The 22,932-nt window shown below is 33.5% G+C and overlaps 2 protein-coding genes across 3 annotated transcripts in view; one reads left to right on the forward strand and one right to left on the reverse strand.

Moving 5' to 3' along the window:
- Positions 1-22,932, forward strand: part of LOC139503094 (thrombospondin-type laminin G domain and EAR repeat-containing protein-like) — a 94,121-nt gene that overhangs the window by 39,114 nt on the left and 32,075 nt on the right. The window lies entirely within an intron of this gene.
- The window catches only part of LOC139503610 (uncharacterized), a 52,812-nt gene that overhangs the window by 6,527 nt on the left and 23,353 nt on the right, over positions 1-22,932 (reverse strand). The window contains exons 6-13 of one of the 2 annotated variants that reach the window (XM_071293419.1): positions 22,365-22,500; positions 21,725-21,798; positions 16,118-16,180; positions 12,603-15,450; positions 11,323-11,446; positions 8,311-8,437; positions 3,123-3,241; positions 1,124-1,319 (exon numbers count right to left, since the gene is read on the reverse strand). In XM_071293419.1, coding sequence (XP_071149520.1) covers positions 1,124-1,319; positions 3,123-3,241; positions 8,311-8,437; positions 11,323-11,446; positions 12,603-15,450; positions 16,118-16,180; positions 21,725-21,798; positions 22,365-22,500 — 3,687 coding nt within the window. The remainder of the gene's footprint in view (positions 1-1,123; positions 1,320-3,122; positions 3,242-8,310; positions 8,438-11,322; positions 11,447-12,602; positions 15,451-16,117; positions 16,181-21,724; positions 21,799-22,364; positions 22,501-22,932) is intronic. The other variant, XM_071293420.1, reaches the window with a different exon arrangement.

The following is a 22,932-nucleotide window of genomic DNA, read 5'->3' on the forward strand; positions in this document are numbered from 1 at the left end:
GCAATAATCGACTTCCTGTTGTTCTGGCCGCTGACTCGTCATTTTCCAATAACCTCCAAAAATGTGTTTTCAGGGGCAACAATTCCTAAAGGGATCGACAGCTTTTTAAAAATTTTACAGGTAGATAGAATTTGACCTTCTGATCACTTTTGCTAATCAAACTTCTCATCTATTTTCTAGTTTCGGTGATAATAGCCAAAAACCTTTAAAAAAAAAATCATTTCTTGGTCAATAACTCTTAATTAGGTTGTCTGATTTTTCTGAAACTTGGCATACAGAAATAATGTCCTTCTTGTCATTTTTGTAACTCATACCATTCATCAATCTTCTATAGTTTTCCAAACAATAGCAAAAAAATGCAAAATTCTGTCAAATTTACATTTTAGGGGCAATAACTCCAAAACGGAGAATCCAATTAATCTGAAAATTTCAGGGTAGATAGATCTTGACCTTCTGATCCGTTTAGCCCTGCCAGATTTGTTCTATCTGCTTTAGTTTTTGAGTTATAACCTAAAAAATGCAGTTTAACCCTATTTTCTATTTTTAGCCCTGGTGTCCATGTTTGTCGATAAATCAGGATATTGGATATAATTTATAAACTAGATGCCCCAAGGAACATTCACACTGAATTTTATTCAATTCTGTTCAGTTGTTTCAGAGGAGAAAGTTTTTAAAAAATGTTGACGACGCCCGATGCCAAGTGATGACAATAGCTCACATGGCCCTGTGGGCCAGGTGAGCTAAAAAGTCATTGCACAATGAAAATGAGGTAAAAGTCACATGATACATTATCTGCCTAAAGTTTTGATCATGAGGTTCATGAAACCAAAAAATCTAGTCGCTAGGTACTAGTTTCAAAGTTATTAACAATTTGAAAAAGTTTACGCGGCCTGAAAGAAAACCTATGTCTCGCTTTTTAGGGACTTTTCCACTCAGAGGAGACAAAAATCAGGAGTTGCTTGACAGACTGCTTACACAATGTTACATGATCACAAAATTTTTGATGTTGTGTAAAAATTGAAGGCTGATTCAAGGAAACAAAAAATAGAAGGCCTGACGTCAAAAGTTAACGACCCATTCCATAATGTGACAACATTTTTCTTTTGTCAAACAAAAATCATACCTTTTATGTCCATGTCCTCTAACTTCTTTCCTTTAAATTTGGAAGTCAAGTTCAAATCTTGAATGAGAAGAAGTTTACTAATTTGAGTCCTCTCCAATAACCCACTCATTTGTCTGTAATGTTCTTTGTGAACAGAACGGGTATGCCCTAGGTGATTGCATACCCAATCCAGCTGGTATTTATCAAGGTTAAGCATCTGTAAAATCATACACATTATCTAACATTAGTACTTGTACAACCCCTCTGAAAAATCAAGTATGCACAACTTTAAAGAAACTTTCTGATTCAATTTATTAACAGATTAATTCAGGGAAGCATACCTGTCAACTGACCCGTATTCTGCGGGTGTGACCCAAGATTTTCACAATTCTGAGGGATCACCGGGAACACCCGCCGGGTCATTGAAATAACCCGGGAATTCCGAAAATGACCCGATTTCACCCGTATTTCTTAGCCTTGAGATTGATTTCATAAGTAATAGTCCTTTGAAATACCGGCAAATACGTAATTCTTCCATGAACAGGAAGTTCACCTAGCTATGTAAACTGTCAAATTAAGTGACCTATTAAGTGCACGGCTTCACTTGACAGCTTTGGTGTCAAACACACTGTTAATTAACACCAATTACCTTAGCTTTAGGTCGTAAATAAATTGCACCATTGCCAATGGCATTGGTTTACAAACTAAACTAGAGTTACTTCCCCTTATTTGTCACCATTCAAAATTATTCCTTATATTTACGTTTTATGGGTGAAAAAGATTAAATCATAAAAATATAAAATTCAAATACATATTGAAAAATAACTTTTCATTATTTTTATACCTTTATACAATTTTTTTTAAAAAAAGTTGAAAATTATTTTTTACATTTATACTTCCTTGTGTAACAGTAAATTTAGTCCGGTAGTAAAATCTGTCCGCCAGACTTTTTTCCCTAGGAAAACAAGTCCATGATCATTATTTTACTAGGAATGTAAGTCCCAGGACAATTTTTCCTAGGAAAATAAGTCCATAGGTAGTAAAATATGTCTGGCACATATTTTCCTAGGAAAAGTTTTCCTAATATGTTATACTAGTATTTTTTTATTATAATATAACAATTATTGAAAATTAAAACAGAATCATATTTTTAGTTAAGATTTGAAAGTTTCATTATTTTTTCCCATTTAAAATAAAGAAAAGTGACTTTGTAACCTAGGAATGTTAATGACATGGACACGATGTCCTAGGAAAATAAGTCTGGGGACATATTTTATTAAAATATAATACACACCTCCATAACTGAATAATGAAACATAACATTTATATTGATATTTTTAAATAAAGGGCATGGACGATTTTACCTAGGAATGTTATTGACTTGGACACGATTACCTAAGAAAATAAGTCTGGGGACATATTCATATACAACTGTAAAACTGAATATTGAAACATGAAATTTTTATTAATCTTTTGAAAAAAAGGTCTGACATTTTACCTAGGCAGTAGCAATATTATTGACATGGACATGATTTCCTAGGAAAATTAGTCCAGGGACATTCATGTCATTAAATTTTTAATGCTCAAGCACTTGATCCGAACAATATTTTAAATCATCAAAATTGCATTTCCATGTAAATAATTTGTTTCATTAAAACGTTCCTTTTAAAATACAGGACATGGACGATTTTACCTAGGAATATTAATGACATGGACAAAATTTCCTAGGAAAATTAGTCTGGGAACATTAACTTTATTAAAAGAATTGATACACAACTCTATATAACAATATCAAAATATAACATTTTTATTTACATTACAAAATAAAGGGCATCTACAGACAGCTAAGCCAACGTCATACTGTAACACAAACAATTTTTTGTGGTTGCGTATAAACAACTATAAACTGTACATTTCTCCTCTTCCTATCAAATATGAAACTATAACAGATGCTTAAAATCTGTCTCAGCATTAAGTTAATAAAAGATGTCACAATTTTACTGATCCTATATTATTTTACCTGTGTAAGGGTGGCCATGTATTTTCTCATGGAAACGGAAGTGATTCTATGAGGTGATACCAGCTGCAGTTCATTACAGATTTTCTTTACTGAATCATATGCCCTTGCATAATAGTTCACTGAAAAAGAGGAATTTATATACGTACATCAGCTACTGTAGCTCAGTACTCAATGATATATAGGAAGTAACAATTAAGAAATAAGTGCCACTGTAATGCTAATGCACTGGCCTGCAAATACCACATTTTAATAGTGCTTTTATAAACAGGACCAGTTAAAGTTCATATGTTACAAAGTTGAAGTGTTATTCCCATGACACCAGCTCCCTCCCCTGTTTTTATACACTGTCATAATAGACTACACCAATGTCATCAGGCACCAATATTCATTCAATTACTTACAGTAAATCAATGTTTGTTTTTTGTACATATAAAAAATTTCAGAGTTTTTGGCAAAAATTGTATTTAAATTGATAGATGTACTTATGGCCCTTCTGAATGATACATTCAGTCGAAAGAGCATTAATAAGTCAAAATAAGCTTAAAATATTGATAGGTTATAAAGGTCGTTATTGAGACTAGAGCATACCCGTGAATTCGCAGGTCCGTACCCGAGTTAAAAAACATGCTCTTTATTTTTAGCTTGGATGCTTAGACGTCATATTGTTGTTTGGTGAAATCAAGCTGATAATCAGGTGCACATTAATGTCCAATGAAGAAGTCCAGGAGTAGCTTGTAGCCATTCATACAATGTGAACATATAACTTACACATGATTTTCAACCTGCATACCGGGATTTGTATGTAATAGTTGCCGCAGTACATTTAGTTTGACCTAAGTCCTTATAACATTATCCTGGCTACAAGCTTAACCCTTTCACCGATTGCTGCCCAGACAGAAGCTACTCTGAGACGATGGCTTCCCTGGCTACTTTTACTCAAGTGGGAGATCTTCATAATAAATGTCAATGAAAAATTTGTTTGTAGTTATTTGTGTATTTATTTCATTCACTAACACCATGTTCAGTTTTTTTTATGTTTTGATATTTTTTCCTCATAAAATATTCTAATTTTCAATTTTTCGGCATTATTGAAGTGAAATTGTCAAAATTCTGCTCTTTGACCCCAAATCGTAATTTTTTAACCCAAAACGGCAAAATTTTGAAAAAATTTGTGAGGCTGTACAAATTCCTCACACTGAATGATGTCCATTCCAAGTGTTTTGTACATAAAATGACATTTTATGTCAAAAACGTATACTAGTTTGGCTTAATTTTTCCATATTCTTTCCCCAAAAATGTTCCCTCATTTTAAATTCTCGTAAATTCCGTAAATTTCCTCTGATTTTGACACGGTTTTCAACAAACGGAACCGCCATGTTTACACTTTCATCCAAGTATCCATCAAAGAAAGATGACTCATGTTTGCACTATTTTGAGCGGGAAATAAAGATGTATTCCGATCCCGGTAAAACGGGACTCATCGTCAGCAGTCTGAAGCGTGAATCCCAGTTAAGCCTGGCTACAAACTAGTATTTTATTTTACTCTTATTTCAGTGCATGTAGCAGCGTAAAATATATGTTCCAGACCGTATGAGTATTTGGACCGTACGCGTACGGTCTGGACCGTATGCGTACTTTTTCAAAATACTCATACGGTTGGACCGTACGTGTACACGTACGGTCTGATTAATATCATTAAGAAGTTGCTTAAGTTTACAAGTTACAAATGCATGTAAAGTTCATGTACAGATCAACATAACTTAACTCTCAAATTAGTATGGAAAAGTTCAATTGTAATTGGAATAAAAGCTTTATTTGTTAACTAATAAAAAAATTCACGCTTATCTTGTATTTAGTATGTCGATCAGTAATACATTAATAAAATTATGATCATAGAAATTTACGATATCGAAAGTTAACATGATGTGGGACGACAGTTTTAGAATATTAGAAACTTTACAAAAAAATGCAAATGCAAAGGAACATGAATGAACTGCAAACATGTAAATGTATAAAATATATCATTAATTGTGGTAGCAAGTGTCACCTTGGGCGAGAGTACCAAAATAGTATTCAGATATACAATTAAACAAATATTTAATGTCAATTGTTCAATTGTTCATTTTATCCATCTAAAAGTAATTGTAATGATAACAATTTATAAAACTAAAAATAAAGATTGTGATAAATGGTTATCTCGTACTGGACCATACGCGTATACTCATACGGTCCGACCGTACGAGTATACGTATACGGTCTGGACCGTACGCGTACGGTCCAAATACTCATATGGTCTGGAACATATATATCAACAATATTCCTACTTTCGAGGTTATCACAATGTTCATTGCGACACCATGGATTCAGTGTTCATTCTGTACCAATACTTAGAACTAATATCAATGATATACTGCAATATATAATTGTTATGTAATCGATAAAAAATAACGACAACATTAATAAAATGCTGGGTTGAGTTCAAAATCGTAGCAGCTACGTAGCCCCTATCAGTATCTATGTAGCAACTAGTCTATATCTACACATTCAATTGTCAAAATCTACATAGCACTACGTACTACATAGTCAACCCTGACTCAGAAGTGCATTTGTGGATTCTATTTCCTCATGAACGACCAAAAGACGAATATTTGAAGGCCAATAGTCTATAAGACAATAGCAATTTAAAGCCAAGGAGTAAACAAAGACTCAAAGACTGATAAGAACTGCAATAGATGATTTAAAGATGATTGTTCAGAAATGAACGTTTAATAATTTCATCTGCCGACATGATTGCAGATAAAAAAAAGTTGTAAATAAAAAAACAATAAAAACAAATATAAGGGAATACACGTGCATTTAATAATTTCATGCCTTAAAAACAGTAAAAAATATATTAATTCTCAACCCTAACATACTTTTTGGCTTACTGCGATTTGATTAGTTTTCACTGTTGCTCCTAACTGATGAGCATTTGAAATCCATCAGAAATGTGTATGTTTAATAATTCTCTAGCTTAATTTCTGCATATCATTAGCAGCGTAACATATAATATTGTTTGTAGCAAATCATATATTACATCTGAGTCTATTACCTTTACAATTAAAATGCATTAATAAAAGTTGGTCTAAATACTCAAGGTACGGTCATCTTTCAAAGTTACGACCATCTTGTGTCGGTTACGACCATCATCCAAAATACTATAGTTGAAGTTACGACCATCACACATTTAAAGTTACGACCATCATGCTTGAATTTTTGAATGACTATTTTACGAAAATTGGAATGTTTTAATGCATCAAATTTGGTTTTAATATCACAGGACTGCCGAATAGTATGTACGAGTTTGGTTCAAATGAACCTTTTAGTTCACGAAAATCGGAAAAGAAAAACTTATCCCTAGAGTTGTCTCCCTTCTCCGGATGGTCGTAACTTTTAGTTACGACCATCCGCTTACCACCAGTGCATATTGAACTTCCAATTGGCATAAAAAACATAACTTTGCAAAGGACACATTTAGAAAGGGACCATCCTAGTAAACTTTCAATTTTTTTGTTAGTTTCGCACAAAATTTGTTAATTTGCATATAGAACAAGAGTGCACACGCTGAAATGTCTCGCCTTCTATACTAATCATTGATGTTATGTTGATAGTCCTAAGTATAAAGCTTTATTACAACTGTCTCATAAACTTAACATTAACCAAGATAACTAAACAAAGACCAATGAACCATGAAAATGAGGTCAAGGTCAGATTAACCATGCCAGGCAGACATGTACAGCTAACAATGCTTCTATACAACATATATAGTTGACCTATTACTTATATTTTAAGAAAAATAGACCAAAACACAAAAACTTAACACTGTGCAATGAACCGTGAAAATGAGGTCATGGTAAAAAAAAACCTGCGCTACTGACAAAGATCATAAAATATTTCCATACACCAAATATAGTTGACCTATGGCATATAGTATTAGATAAAAAGACCAAAACTCAAAAACTTAACTTTGACCACTGAACCATGAAAATGAGGTCAAGGTCACATGACATCTGCCTGCTAGACATGTACACCTTACAATCATTCCATACAACAAATATAGTAGACCTATTGCATATAGTATGAAAAAAACAGACCAAAACACAAAAATTTAACTATAACCACTGAACCATGAAAATGAGGTCAAGGTCACATGACATCTGCCCGCTAGACATGTACACCTTACAATTATTCCATACAACAAATATAGTAGACCTATTGCATATAGTATGAAAAAAACAGACCAAAACACAAAAATTCAACTATAACCACTGAACCATGAAAATGAGGTCAAGGTCAGATGACACCTGCCAGTTGGACATGTACACCTTACAGTCCTTCCATACACCGAATATACTAGCCCTATTGCTTATAGTATCTGAGATATGGACTTGACCACCAAAACTTAACCTTGTTCACTGATCCATGAAATGAGGTCGAGGTCAAGTGAAAACTGTCTGACAGACATGAGGACCTTGCAAGGTACGCACATATCAAATATAGTTATCCTATTACTAATAATAAGAGAGAATTCAACATTACAAAAAATCTGAACTTTTTTTTCAAGTGGTCACTGAACCATGAAAATGAGGTCAAGGACATTGGACATGTGACTGACGGAAACTTCGTAACATGAGGCATCTCTATACAAAGTATGAAGCATCCAGGTCTTCCACCTTCTAAAATATAAAGCTTTTAAGAAGTTAGCTAACGCCACCGCTGTAGTCGCCGCCGCCGGATCACTACTATCCATATGTCGAGCTTTCTGCAACAAAAGTTGCAGGCTCGACAAAAAATTGGCAATGATTTTTCTGGTAAGCTTGGTTTCAAATGGTTAAGAGGTTTCACAGACATGGCCTTTTTAAAACATTTCCACATAGTGTCATATTTTCATTTTTTTTTTTAAATTATCGATTTTATATGGCAGACATCTTGGATTTCTGATCTGAGCAAAACCAAACTTTGTAGAAGACAGACAATCCAATGAACATTACAACCACCTTTTGTTTGGATTGGCCCAGTAGTTTCAGAGAAGGTTGAAATGTAATTCTACAGATGAAAACAAACGCACAAGTTTTGACAATAATTTGCATGACCCTTTGGGTCAAGTGAGCTAAAAATGTAGCAACCATTGTATATAAAGTATGCATACCAGAATTTGGAAACAGGTACGGATTTCCCTGGACTATTTTTGCTAGTTTTCTTTGCTCATTATTGGCAAGAAAAGAGAGAGCTCTTCTACAATCTGGTGGAATAATTACTGGAACTGGTCTTCCTCTCTGCAAAAGATTAATGGTCATGAAGGTCTAAAATATACAGCTAATAAATTAAAGGTCAATATAACAAACTTTTCTTGAAGACTTTGAAAATCAAAGCACTAGAGAGTGAATATAAACCAGTCTCTCATTAGCCACTTTGGCTCCCTTTCTTGACCGTTTTCTCATTGATATGAAAGCCACCTTCTTATTCAATAGACATGAAAAAGATGAAGTTGTGTGACAAAAACATTCACAGGCTGATAGCTACTAATAATAGAACAAAAGAAATTGAACTCTCTATTATAAAAGGCAGGAAAGGTCTTGCATTTGTGTACATTAGTTGTATCAACTGTAAAAGCTTACAGAATCTAGACATACATTTGCAATTAAGCATATAGATAAATAACAACTGTACTAATCCCTGATAATGTTACTGACAGTGGGTATCTTTACATTTGGGATCCTGAGAAGTTTCATGAAAACAATCATGAATATTCTTCACATATTAATTAATATACATGCAAAATTTGAGTTCTGATCCTTGTTGTATTGCTACAGGAAAAAATTCCAAAGTTGATGCATTTTCTGTAGCAGTAATATCTATCTTAGTCCACCTGCATCAGTTTCAAACCAGTGTATCCCAAACTCTGTCTGACCGACAAAATGCCAGACAAAAAATCATTCAGTCACAGAATTTTTTAGGATTTTTAGTTAAAAATATAGTATAAAACAAAAATTTCCTTTTTGCTAAGTCAGTTTGGCACAGACTGTTCAAACAATTAGTAATATTCTTTCATTTCATTATTTTCATTATCTATCAGATCTTAGAATGTAATCTCTGGTCCGAGCTGTTTGGGCTCAAGAGAACTTTTTCCAGTTGTTGTCATTTTAGTGAGATGAAAGGGTCCTTTTGTTAAACAATTAAGACCATATATTTCAGCGTTCTTATAAAGCATTATTTATTATGAACTTGTCAAGCAATTGTGACTGAGGGAAACAAACTTAATGGCTTTTGCATCGATTATGATGTACTTGAAAAAAACGCCTTTTCCCGTCGTTATTTACTCACAAGCGTCTCATGAATAATGGCAGATTACCAGTACGGGTCGAGCTCATATTTAACAGGGAGATAATTTTAGCAGAGTAGCTTTCAGCCCAGTACACTGATCATTAAACTACAATTTGGGTTTCATCCATGTAGAGTTTGGATCTAAACAATTCAGTTTCTAAGAACATTTCCTTCAAGCATTTTCTGACAAGTTGAAAGCCATATGGCAACAAAAGTAAACTCTGCTTCACAAGCGCAGCATATCAACAAGTTGATTTTCAAAATAAGTTTTCTAAAGGATTTTAGCAATTAGCATGGTGACCTAAAGGAAAATCTTTGATCCTTCCAAATTCTGCTATTGAAAACTAAGTTTTAGAAGAAAAAAATCTGTATTTCCTCAATATTTTTGGAGACTATTTTTGGGATATGTTTCCAATGAAATTTGAAGTGTCCATATGGTACAAAGTACACACCACATAATTTTTAATTTCTCTTCTCTCCACAGTGAATACTCCTTCATAAGAAATCAGTATTTTTAACCCTTTCACCGATTGCTGCCAAGACAGAAGCTACTCTGAGACGATGGCTTCCCTGGCTACTATTACTCAAGTGGGAGATCTTCATAATAAATGTCAATAAAAACTTGTTTGTAGTTATTTGTGTATTTATTTCATTCACTAACACCATGTTCACAGTTTTATTCATGTTTTAATAATTTTTTCTTCTTAAAATATTCAAATTTTCAAATTTTCGTCATTTTCTAGGTGAAATTCTCAAAATTCTGCTCTTTGACCCCAAATCGTAATTTTTTAACCCAAAACGGCAAAATTTTTGAAATTTTTTATGAGGCTGTACAAATTCCTCACACTGAACGATGTCCATTCCAAGTGTTTTGTACTTAAAACGACATTTTATGTCAAAAAAGTATACTAGTTTGGCTTCAATTCTTCCATATTCTTTCAAAAAAAATGTTCCCTCATTTCAAATTCTCGTAAATTCCGTAAATTTCCTCTGATTTTGACACGGTTTTCAACAAACGGAAGCGTCATGTTTACACTTTCATCCGGGTATTCCATCAAAGAAAGATAACTCATGTTTGCACTGTTTTAAGCGGGAAACATAAAAGAGGTATTCCGATCCCGGTAAAACGGGACTCATCGTCAGCTGTCTGAAGCGTGAATCCCGGTAAACCGGGACTCATCGGCGAAAGGGTTAAAGTATCAGTACCAAACAGTACGTAGAAATCTTTATAAAATGAAAGAAATATAATATTAAGGACATAATTTCAGACAAGAAAAAAAATTGAATTTCTAAAAATTCCTTCACCGTTTCCTGTGGAGAAATTAAAATTCATCTGTGTCAATATGTGCAATTCATTTTGGGTAGGCAGTAATAGCAATATTTTCTGCAATCCCTCTGTCCATTTCGTAAACTTTGGTATGTATGATGGCTTGTTTCGAAGCCGAGACATTTCTACACTTGTGGTTCGATTTTCGGGGTACCATATGTGATAAAACATTTCCGCTTTTAGAAAACCTCAAAAAGCCCCTTGTGATGCGTCTTATCGGAATGAAAAATTCCAATTTTCACACAATGAAATTCTATGGCAATTGAGATCTTTCCAAACATTTAATACCTTTTTGGTTTTTACATCTTTATTTTATGGTCTTCTGCCCTTTCAAACAGCACAAATGGTTCAATTCAGTCAATTCTTTTAAACAGTAACATGTCCAATATCATGCTGATTAGATGTTTTTGTTTACAATTGTAGTTGTGTTCCTCACTCTGGGGCGCATTAGGGATATTGACCCATCTGGTGTTATGCAAATATATTTCTTTAAGGTTACTTAAAATTTACCTTTCCTCTCACTGTCATGAGATCTTGTTTCTCCACTAGATATTTCTCCACCTCAGTAAAATCTTTAGAAAGCGAGTCATCTATATCCTGAAGACCTTGACTCCTTGATGCAAAACTTTGCAGCCTGCAAAATAACATAAACTGTTGCCTAAATTTAATTTTCCAGCACATTTTGGGACCTTATCTTAACAGCAGGTGAGGCTAGTACTTAAAACTAAAACATCTATTTTTAAAAATTCCTGCACTTTTGTTCCAATCTGCCCAGAGGATACAAAAAGGAAGATTAAAATGTGAAAAGTTAACAGAAAATAAACAATAGCTCACACAGGGTTGCCACCCTTTTTCAGACATGGAATTCCAGGGGTTTTACAGGGTTTTCCCAGAATTTCTCGTTTTCAAGGATAGATTCTTTTGAACTGAATCGTGCAACACTGACATACACTACTTCTCCTAGCACATTCATTAATCAGAATTGATTACCAAAGTAAGGGAAGTAACTCAAAACTTGGAACCGTTTCACTGAAAATACATCTACTCATTTTTAAAACAATGTACTGTAAAATAATAAATCAATGCCATGTTTTTATTATGCCAAAATATGTTTTGATCAGGTGATGATTCCAGTTAACATATTTAAATCTCAGAGTAATCAAACTAAAACAAGCAAATTTACATGCATTAACCCTTTCACCGACGAGTCCTGTTTTACTGGGATTGAGGCTTCAGATGGCAGACGATGAGTGTCTGTATTTCAGGATTACGGTATAGGGTTTTGTTTTTTGCAGGAAAATGAAATTATTGCTCTTTACTTCGAATCCAGTTGAAAAGAATTAAATGGCAGTTTCATTTTCATTTAAAGACGACAAATTAAAGATTTTATGGGAATTTTAAGTTGAGATAGACATTTTTGAAAAGCTTTTGAAGGATAAGAAAACTATGATTCTATCCAAATTTCTGTGTTTGAAGTAAAAGTAACAATCAAAATGGACATCAATTTTCAGTAACTTGTTGACATTTTGGGGTAAAAATTTTGTTATTTACATCTTTTTGGAACTTTCATGAAAAATTTTACAAATTTCACCTTTTTAATGCTGAATCTGAATGCAAAATTGATAAAAAAAAAAAAAAAAAAAAAATACAAAATGACATTTAGAATAGTAAATCCTTTCTGCCATGATATCACTACAACAAAGCCATTGTCCAAGAGTTACTTTGTGAAGGGCTACTATCGGTGAAAAGGTTAATTTCTGACTTTTCAGAGTACGAATATGAACACTTACTTTATGACTTCAAGTTCACCGCTTCTTCTTTTGTTATACAGAAGCAACCTTGCTTGTGCAAGGGAAACCACTCTGTGGAAGTTGTCTGATGTGAGAGGCAGTTCTTTTAGTTCCTTCACAAGAAATTCAGTAATGTCCCTAATGTCTTCTGGGGATGGAAGCTCTTTTTTTTCCTGGTATTTTCGGAGATTCAAGACATTTCTGGCAGTGGTTGTTACTTTCTCTTTCCATTGTCTTGTAATTTGGTTCAAAATGGTTTCACATTCTAGTGCTTCCTTTGAATTACCATTGCCAGATTTTTCCACAATGAAACCCCATTTACTGCATATTAGCCTATTAATGTCATATTTCAATTTTATGGCATTGCTTGGAGATAGCAAGTCCTCATTGTCATCAGCATTTGGATAAGAGCATTTAATTGCTGCAACCACAATGTCTCCGAAGTGCTGAGGTTTTAAAAAATCCCATAGTGGTTTCTGTTTTATATTTTCAATGTAGTCTTCTTCTGATTTATCTTCACCTTCATGTGAATGTTCTCCTTCAGACGCATCTTTATCATTTATCTTTGACTTCTGAATAGATCTGAGATGATTCAAAAATCGTGCGCAAAGACGCATCCTTGCACTTGCATAGTATTTTCTCTTCTCTTTGTTGCCTACATTCATTTTTAACCAACTCTCTCCAAGAGCCATAATTAGTGGATCTTTTTGGGCAATATCAGAAACTTCATCACGCGTCATGATGGACAAGACTTCCTTCTGCATTATGATTGTTGGCTTTGTTTTAATATGTCCAGCTAGGATTTGTGACTTAATTATCAAGTCTTTTTTTCTTTTCTTGGTTTTCAGATTCAAATATTTATTACACTCAATATTGTGGCACTTTAAACCTTTCAACAAAACCCATTCTCTGCAATCAGGGCAAGGACCATACTGAGTTATATCGAAATAATCTTTTGGCCTTCTTGCCAAAATTATCTCCCCTTCGCCCTTTTTCAGGCACTGGCGGTTATGCCGGTCATCTCCCAACTTGCGTAGAGCAGTGAAGTCCGGTTCGAATTTAACTTCATCTTGATTTCTGTGTGTTTTTAAGTGTTCATTTATGTGAAGGACAATTTTACCGCAAAAATAACATGCATGGGTGTTATCATATATTCTTATATCTCTACTCTGCCCAGCCTTTGTTCTTGGTCTTTTCAATCTGTATCTTTTTATATAAATGCCTTTCATGTTTGAGTCCTTCATAACAAAATCAGATTCAAACTTATCTAGTACTTGTTTATTGTCAATCCCATCATCAGAATCAGAGTTTATTCTCTGTTTTTTATTTTTATGGAAACTCTTTCCATCAGAGTCATTCGTTCTCTTTACTGATTTTACAGTTGAGGTTTCATCATCTTGGAAAGCTACATTTTTTGGTTCTATTAATTCTTCAACTTGATAAAGTTTCAATAAATCAGGATTACCCAATTCAGGAAAGTTGCTCATTTGTTTTTTATTTTTATGGAAACTCTTTCCATCAGAGTCATTCGTTCTCTTTAATGATTTTACAGTTGAGGTTTCCTCATCTTGGAAAGCTACATTTTTTGGTTCTATTAATTCTTCAACTTGATAAACTTTCAATAAATCAGACTTACCCAATTCAGGCAAGTTGCTCATTAATGGGAAAATATCTGAAAAGTCTGATGCATTTCCATCATTGTCTGCATGTTGATCTTCAGAATTAAATAACACAGATAGCTCTACTTCATCACTGGGTTCGTTTACTTTGTGACTATCATAAGAATCAAGCGATAGCTCGACAGTTTTCTGTTTATAATTGTTCTCTGCAGCCTGCTCTCCTTCATCACTGGGTTCGTTTACTTTGTGACTATCATAAGAATCAAGCGATAGCTCGACAGTTTTCTGTTTATAATTGTTCTCTGCAGCCTGCTCTCCTTCATCACTGGGTTCGTTTACTTTGTGACTATCATAAGAATCAAGCGATAGCTCGACAGTTTTCTGTTTATAATTGTTCTCTGCAGCCTGCTCTCCTTCATCACTGGGTTCGTTTACTTTGTGACTATCATAAGAATCAAGCGATAGCTCGACAGTTTTCTGTTTATAATTGTTCTCTGCAGCCTGCTCTACATCATCACTGGGTTCGTTTACTTTGTGACTATCATAAGAATCAAGCGATAGCTCGACAGTTTTCTGTTTATAATTGTTCTCTGCAGCCTGCTCTACATCATCACTGGGTTCGTTTACTTTGTGACTATCATAAGAATCAAGCGATAGCTCGACAGTTTTCTGTTTATAATTGTTCTCTGCAGCCTGCTCTCCTTCATCACTGGGTTCGTTTACTTTGTGACTATCACAAGAATCAAGCGATAGCTCGACAGTTTTCTGTTTATAATTGTTCTCTGCAGCCTGCTCTACTTCATCACTGGGTTTGTTTACTTTGTGACTATCATAAGAATCAAGTGATAGCTCGACAGTTTTCTGTTTATAATTGTTCTCTGCAGCCTGCTCTCCTTCATCACTGGGTTCGTTTACTTTGTGACTATCATAAGAATCAAGCGATAGCTCGACAGTTTTCTGTTTATAATTGTTCTCTGCAGCCTGCTCTCCTTCATCACTGGGTTCGTTTACTTTGTGACTATCATAAGAATCAAGCGATAGCTCGACAGTTTTCTGTTTATAATTGTTCTCTGCAGCCTGCTCTCCTTCATCACTGGGTTCGTTTACTTTGTGACTATCATAAGAATCAAGCGATAGCTCGACAGTTTTCTGTTTATAATTGTTCTCTGCATCACTGGGTTCCTTTACTTTGTGACTATCATCTGGTAATGTAGGGTTTTGTGTCTGATCTGAAATATGATTAAATACAATGTTTTAGTCCATACTACTGCTATGTACAGTTGTTTCCTACATAATTACTGTTTGTCCTACAAAATCTTGAGAGTAGTTTTTTCAGAAATATTTTCTTTTTGCTGCTTCAGTGTAGGAACGAAAGTGTACAGAAAATCTGTTGATGTTTTTTACTTGTTTTGATGCATAATTTAAAAAAGAAATTCCCATTACATCCGATTATTTTGTTTATATTGGCAAAGCAGTCTCAGAGGAGTTGACGACAATATTGAAATTCACTTTAATAGGGTCCAATGTTAAAATCAGTTCAGACATATTGGATAGCACCAAGGCAAACCGAACACAATTTTTAAAGGGGACCATCCTAGGACCATTCAACCAAAGTTAATTTCAAACCGGCTCAGCAGTTTCAGAGGAGTTGACAAAAATGTGAAAAGTTAACAATGACGGATGTAAAGTGATGACAATATATAGCTCACATGGCAAGGTGGGCTCAATAAAACAACATGGCCTTACCTGGAGACAATGAGATCCAACTGACCTATATCAGACGTTGCTCAGTGTATAGCAATGGACTTTTGATATAAATGATAATTACATGTACCTCTCCATTTATTAACCCCACCACCTTTATCATTATTCATAAATTATCAAGTATATAACTACCTTTAGCCCATTTAAGATCATCAATGAAACTTGCAAGCATGTTCTTCTTTTTGGATAAGTATTCTGAAAAAATATATAAATAATATAAAATAATAATATAAAAAATCTAAAGAACAAAATCATTAGTTCTTGCAGTCAACTGAAAAACTTTTAAAAAAAAATCTACTCTGCCTACAGCAGTATTTTACAACCGATGGTTGTTGTGATGTATTTTGTAGTTTATAATGCTGAAATTTTATTTTGTCTTTGGTATCTAAATATGTTTTTCTTGATTATCATATCACTCAATCATAACTTAATAACTAGATGTGTCAATACGATACTAATGCCCAGCATGCAAATGTCGAACAAGTATGGACACACTACTTTACTTGACACAATATATGCTGAACACAGAAATCAGACAAGACATAAAAAGTTCTGTTTTTAAAAATTTCGTTCCATTTTGGCCAACAGTAAAACCTACATCAAATCTGTTGTCATAACACCAGTGCGGAATTTCATAAAAAACATGAAGAGAAAAAAAAAAAACGAAATCAGATGAAAAATAAAGATTTTATGAACAAGTACGAAATAGCCCCTTAAACATCGGAAACCGGAAGTCCTAGCTCAAATCTGATTGAAAAAGGAGTGTTGGAAATTTCATGAGGAATTCATAGCAAAAAATGATAAATTATTCGCCTACTCATCAACAGCAATTTTCCAAGTCCACGGGATGTAACTCCATCAAAAATAAAAAACCTGAAAAAAAACTATCTGTAACTCATCAATAAACACCTGCATACAAAAAATTAGTTCAATACATCTCGAGGCATTTAGAAAAAAAGTACAGAAAACAGGAATTTTTCCAAGTTCAAGGGGCACAACTCCTTCAAAAATCAATGAAACGAAACAGAACTCAAATTCGATCTGTAAGTCATCAATGTACACCTTAGACCAAAAATCAGTTCAATATTTCAAAGCGTTTAGAAAAAACTCTGGAAAACTTGTCGTTGCGGAATGACGGACAAGGGTAAAACTATATGCCCCGACCACTTTGTGGCGGGGGCATAATAAATTCCCAGATTTTACTCTGGTCACTTTTGGATGTTTGTTAACTGAGGTAAGGTAAAGGTCTGGAGTCACACATTTTTTTCAATATAACACTAATATCTGTAGACCACCTGTAATATTATGACTGAGGTTAAACTTGGTTGAGAATGATAGGTTATCTATGAAATTTCACCACAGAATGATGTGTAATTCATTTATGGCTATTTTGTATAACATATTTCTAATTTACTAAATTTTTTTCAATTTTAAGAAGATTTTATGACTGTGTCTAGGGAAAGATATATATTAAAAAAATTATATTTTACATCTGCAAATTAGTACTTTTGACTTCAATCATGTTATTTCAAGTTTTTGGGTGGTCTCAAAAATTCATTACAAAAATATTACAAATTTATGAAAATGGGTATACAGACACTACTGTTATGTTATAAATGTATTGCTTAAATTTCTGGAGTCATTGCTTTTATAAATGTGTATGGGGCGTCGCTGGCCAAGTGGTCTAAGTAGTCGAAATACTGTATCACTAGCCTGTCAACACTGAGGTTGCGAGTTCGAATCCCCCACGTGGCAGGTGTGCTCTACTCCAATCTTAATTGACTAGGATTGTCAGTTTTCCTACCAAAGGCTGGTGGTTCTCTCCTGCTTCCTCCACCGATAAAAACTGACCTCCACGAAATAGTACAAAAGTGCTGAAAGTGGCGTTAAACACCAATCAATCAATATAAATGTGTATGTGTGCTTCATTAGTAATTCTGAACAAAATTATTTTCACATTTCCTTTGTTTATGATCAGATTTTGTGAAGGAACATAATCCTATGTTAGTGTCTGTAAACCAAAATTCAGATTTTACCAAATATGTAACTTTAATTTAAAAGCTTTTGCAATGACATTTTTTTGGTATCAAATACAAATTTGACGTTTTTTTGTGTTTTTTTTTTGTAAATTTAGATGAAAATATGAATTTTATAAAATTATGAGGTATATCACACTGCAATGTATTTTTTTCCCCCTTTATGTTGTACAGGATTCAACTTAAATTTACTAAAGGGAGATGAAACATTAAGGTTCTTATAGATATGAAAAAAGTCTTGATTTGCCTGTATAGGTCCTTGAATTCAAATAATCAGACATCTTTTATAAACAGTCAAATCTCATTATAACATATAACAAACACGACATTTTCTATTTTCTTCATAAAATAGTCATTTTTTGCTTAATTTGAAGGCTGTAAAGACCAGAATGCTTGTCAAGTATCACAACATACATCTGCATATTAGTTTTAGATGCATGATTTTTTTTATTAGTTGTTTTTGGCTTTGAACTAGCTGTCAGTAACTGCGAGTACTCTCAAATCAGTACTAATAGTCTTTTTGTTGTTGGGATGTATAAGTGCTGAGCCACTCTGTTTTTGTTAGATGTATTTCTATCCATCTGATGAGTTAAGCCTTTTTCAACTGATTTTTATAGTTCGTTCCTATATGTTGTACTGTTACACCACTGTCCAAGGTTAGGGGGAGGAATGGGATCCCGCTAACTGGTTTAACCCCACCACATTATTTACATATGTGCCTGTCCCAAGTCAGGAGCCTGTAATTCAGTGGTTGTCGTTTGTTGCTGTGTTACATATTTGTTTTTCGTTCATTTATTTGTACATTTATTTGGCCGTTACTTTTCTCGTTCGAATTGTTTTACATTTGTTATTTCGGGGCCTTTTATAGCTGACTATGCGGTATGGGCTTTGCTCATTGTTGAAGGCCGTACGGTGACCTATAGTTGTTAATTTCTGTGTCATTTAATTTGGTCTCTTGTTTAGAGTTGTCTCATTGGCAATTACACCAAATCTTCTTTTTTATATATATATTTTTGCATATATATTTTTGACTGCTAAAGTGTCACAGTTTATAAATAAACTACCGTGAATATAATGGTTTTTTTCTTTCAAAGTGAAATAATATAACGATGAAAATGGTACTTTTTTTAGGTCTTTGATCCCATATATTCAGGATACTTAGCAGAATATCTACTATGTATTATACAGAACTCAAAATAGATCTGTAACTGGTCATATTAAAACTATATACCAAATATCAAATTAATATCTTCAAGCATGACGAAAAAAGTGCAGATAACTAGTTATTTACGTGAATTTTCTAAGTCGAAGGACCACAACTCTGCACAAGAGTCCACACGCTAAAATGTCTCGCCTGCTTTCCTAACCTTGATTAATTTTATGTTGATAGTCCTAATGATAAAAGTTTTACTACAAGTATCACATAAACTTAAAATTATCAATGATCCATGAAAATGAGGTCCTGGTCAGATAAACCATGCCAGACACACATGTACACCTTACAATCATTCCATACACCAAATATAGTGGACCTATTGCTTATAGTATTAGAAAAACAGACAAAAACATAAAACTTAACATTGACCAATGAACAACGAAAATGAGATAGGACATATGACACCTGCCAGACAGACATTACACCTTGCAATCATTCCATACACCAAATATAGTTGACCTATTGCTTATAGTTTTAGAAAAACAGACCAAAACACAAAAACTTACCATTGACCAATGAACCATGAAAATGAGGTCAAGGACAAATGACACCTGCCAGACAAACATGTTCACCTTACAATCATTCCATACACCAAATATATTTGACATACTGCTTTCAGTATCTGACAAACGGACCTATTCACGTAACTGTAACCTTGATCACTTATCCAAGAAATGAGGTCGAGGTCAGGTGAATCTTGTCTGATGGACATGTAGACCTTGAAATGAACCCATATACCAAATATAATTATCCCATTACTTATTATAAGTGAGAAATTCCCATAACAAAAAAACTAAACTTTTTTTCAAGCAGTCACTGAACCATGAAAATAAGTCAAGGACAATGGTCATACGACAGACGGAAAGTTCACGACATAAGGTATCTGCATACAAGGTATGAAGCATCCAAGCTAGTCTTCTACCTTCTGAAATATAAAGCTTTATACAAATAGTTTACGCCACCGCCGGATAGTAATTCTTATGTCTCACTATGCGACTTAAATTTTGTCGCAGGCGAGACACTAAAATCATCAGATCGGAACAAAATTTGAACTTGATCTGTAACTGGTCAAAATGAAACATTATACAAAATATCAAATCAATATCTTCAAGCACAATAAAAAAAGTGGGGAAAACTGATTTGTGGGGACCGACAGACAGACTGACAAAGTGCAAACCTAGTCCCCTTTGGCTTCGCCGTTAGGGGACTAAAAACAGACAAACCCTTTCTGGATAATACACTGAAATAAGTGATAACAGTCATGCAATGAACATATTGAAACAAATATATATTATTATATAGATGACAAAGAAATACTGAAATTTCTCAGATGAATCTGATATCATCACTTATCGGTTGATTATTCACTCATGAAACTTTTTATGTCTTTTCTCAGCATATTTTTGCAAAATGTACCAAATTTATTCTCAGTTTTGCCCTTTTAACTTTTCAGAATTATCGATTATAAGAATGTGAAATGCAATATACTTTATAGTGCATTGGGTAATTTTTGCAGTTTCAAATTTTTACAACATTATAACCGTAAATTGACCCAAATTCATAAAATATTATGGAAAAATCGAAATAGTTGGCATGTAAGAGAATTAAGCAATTTATTTTTACACATTTACGTAAAAACTCATAAAAAGGGCAAAACTATGAACCTCACAAAAATTTGCCGCAATAAGGTACTTAAATTGGATGCAGTCATATTTGGTTTTTTTTATAATCATACGCTCATGTTTGATGTTATTTATCATGAATACTACTGGAATAAGACATTTTTTAATCATGTTTTGTGATCTATTTATAAAAACATAATTAACAATTTAATTTGATTTTTGAAAATATACCACTTGTGACGGAACAACAATAATAACTCTTATGAGCACTGCTAAATTATTTTGTTGTTCAGTCACTCGTAGAATATTTTCAATTATTAACTTACAAATTAATTCAATTGTAAAAATGACCAACATCTTAATCACTTTCATGGCTGAAGACCTGTTAGTAAATTCATTTATTTTGACGAGTTAGTCGTCATGTAAACTTTGCCACAAATCATTCATGAACTTAGTAGAGTCCAAAGACATGAAAGAGTACATGGATAAAATTGAATGTTGTCTAGTATTATGTAAAACTAAGTCTTCAGCCATGTCCAGTTTAAAGATTGAAACAGTTACTTGTACTTAACCAAATGATCAAATCAAAAGCCATAGTTGAATAGTTACATAAAAAATGTTTAGTATTTAACTTTCCTTGATCTTTTTTTTTTTCAGTAAGAAAAGTTCTTTTTCATCAATCTTTCCATTCAATATGAATTAAAAAGAATCATTCAATACAATTTAAATGCTGTAAACATATATATGTATTGTTTGCATTCTTTGATCAAATGATTTGAAGTATTCACAACTGTTTCCTCTGTTTCTCTCAAGTAAAACATGCTAAAAGTTAACTTTGATCAAAATGTTATAAAAGCATAAATACTCATTCCAATCTGCTCCCAAGAACTTCTCAAAGATCTCAAGAATGGCTCAAGATTAACCATCTTCACTGTAAACCTACATGTATATATGATTATGCTATAGTTTATGATCAATTTGGTACAATATGCTTGGTAAAATATACCTGCTCTTTATGCTGACTGAAGCAAACTTAAACATGCATCTTCCAAACTAGAAGTCAGACAGAAGATGTCAGTTTGTCTGACCGAATGTCAGATACAGGTTTCTGGAATTTCGCAAGACTGTGAGAGGAATCAAATGATAAAAATCGAATCAAAATCAGAACGATAAAAATTTGCAATGCCCCACAATATGACATTTTTCGGGCAGTGTTCTCCCCAGATATTTCATTTAGCATCCTTGTAAACAGGGACATTTGAAATATAGTACCATCTTGTTTCTAAAAAAATATAGCATCACATCCATAACATAATCTATAAGAAAACCAATTCAGATAGCATCACATTACCATGATGCAAAAGGCCCTGGGGAGAACACTGTTGGCCTGTTTAATATTGAAAACAGTAACAGATACAAAACATAGAGAGCAGCCACTGCCTGACTAAGGGGTCATATAAAAACCTTACGAGTTAACATAATTTGTAATAAAATTATTTGCTTACACTGCATCATCAGCTTTACAAAATACATCAATCATGTTCTTGTGCAAACTATCATGGTATACAAGGACAGGCCATTTCATTTTACTTGGAATTCCAGGTAGTCTTGACCACATAATGGTTCTATCTGTCTCTAATTCTGGAAAAGATTTAGTATTAGTTTAAATGCAAATTACATTCAATATCAAACGACTTTGATGCAAGTTTTCTCAATTCATTTGTAAGGCAAAACTTCATGGAAAAGTTATTATTCTTTAATATCAAAAGCAAGGCCAAAAAAAATAATACCCTTGTTTCCTGCTAACCAACCCACAAACTTTTGGATTGGAATGTATCGCTGACAAACTCATTTTCTGACGGACTACTGGGAATTTCTTCCTCAACCTTGGGTTTTAAATGGATATCTAATAGAGGGGTTTGCTCTGTCAAGATTTTCCAATAAAATGTAAATATTGCATGCATCCAAGAATGGTGTTTCATGTGATACAATTTCATACTGATATTTCTATTGTATATATTCTTAATGTTTTATAATTCAAAGAATTTCTGCCTATGGTTACACGTATATATA

This window comes from Mytilus edulis, chromosome 14 (genome assembly GCF_963676685.1).
Source record: "Mytilus edulis chromosome 14, xbMytEdul2.2, whole genome shotgun sequence".
NCBI lineage: Eukaryota > Metazoa > Mollusca > Bivalvia > Mytilida > Mytilidae > Mytilus > Mytilus edulis.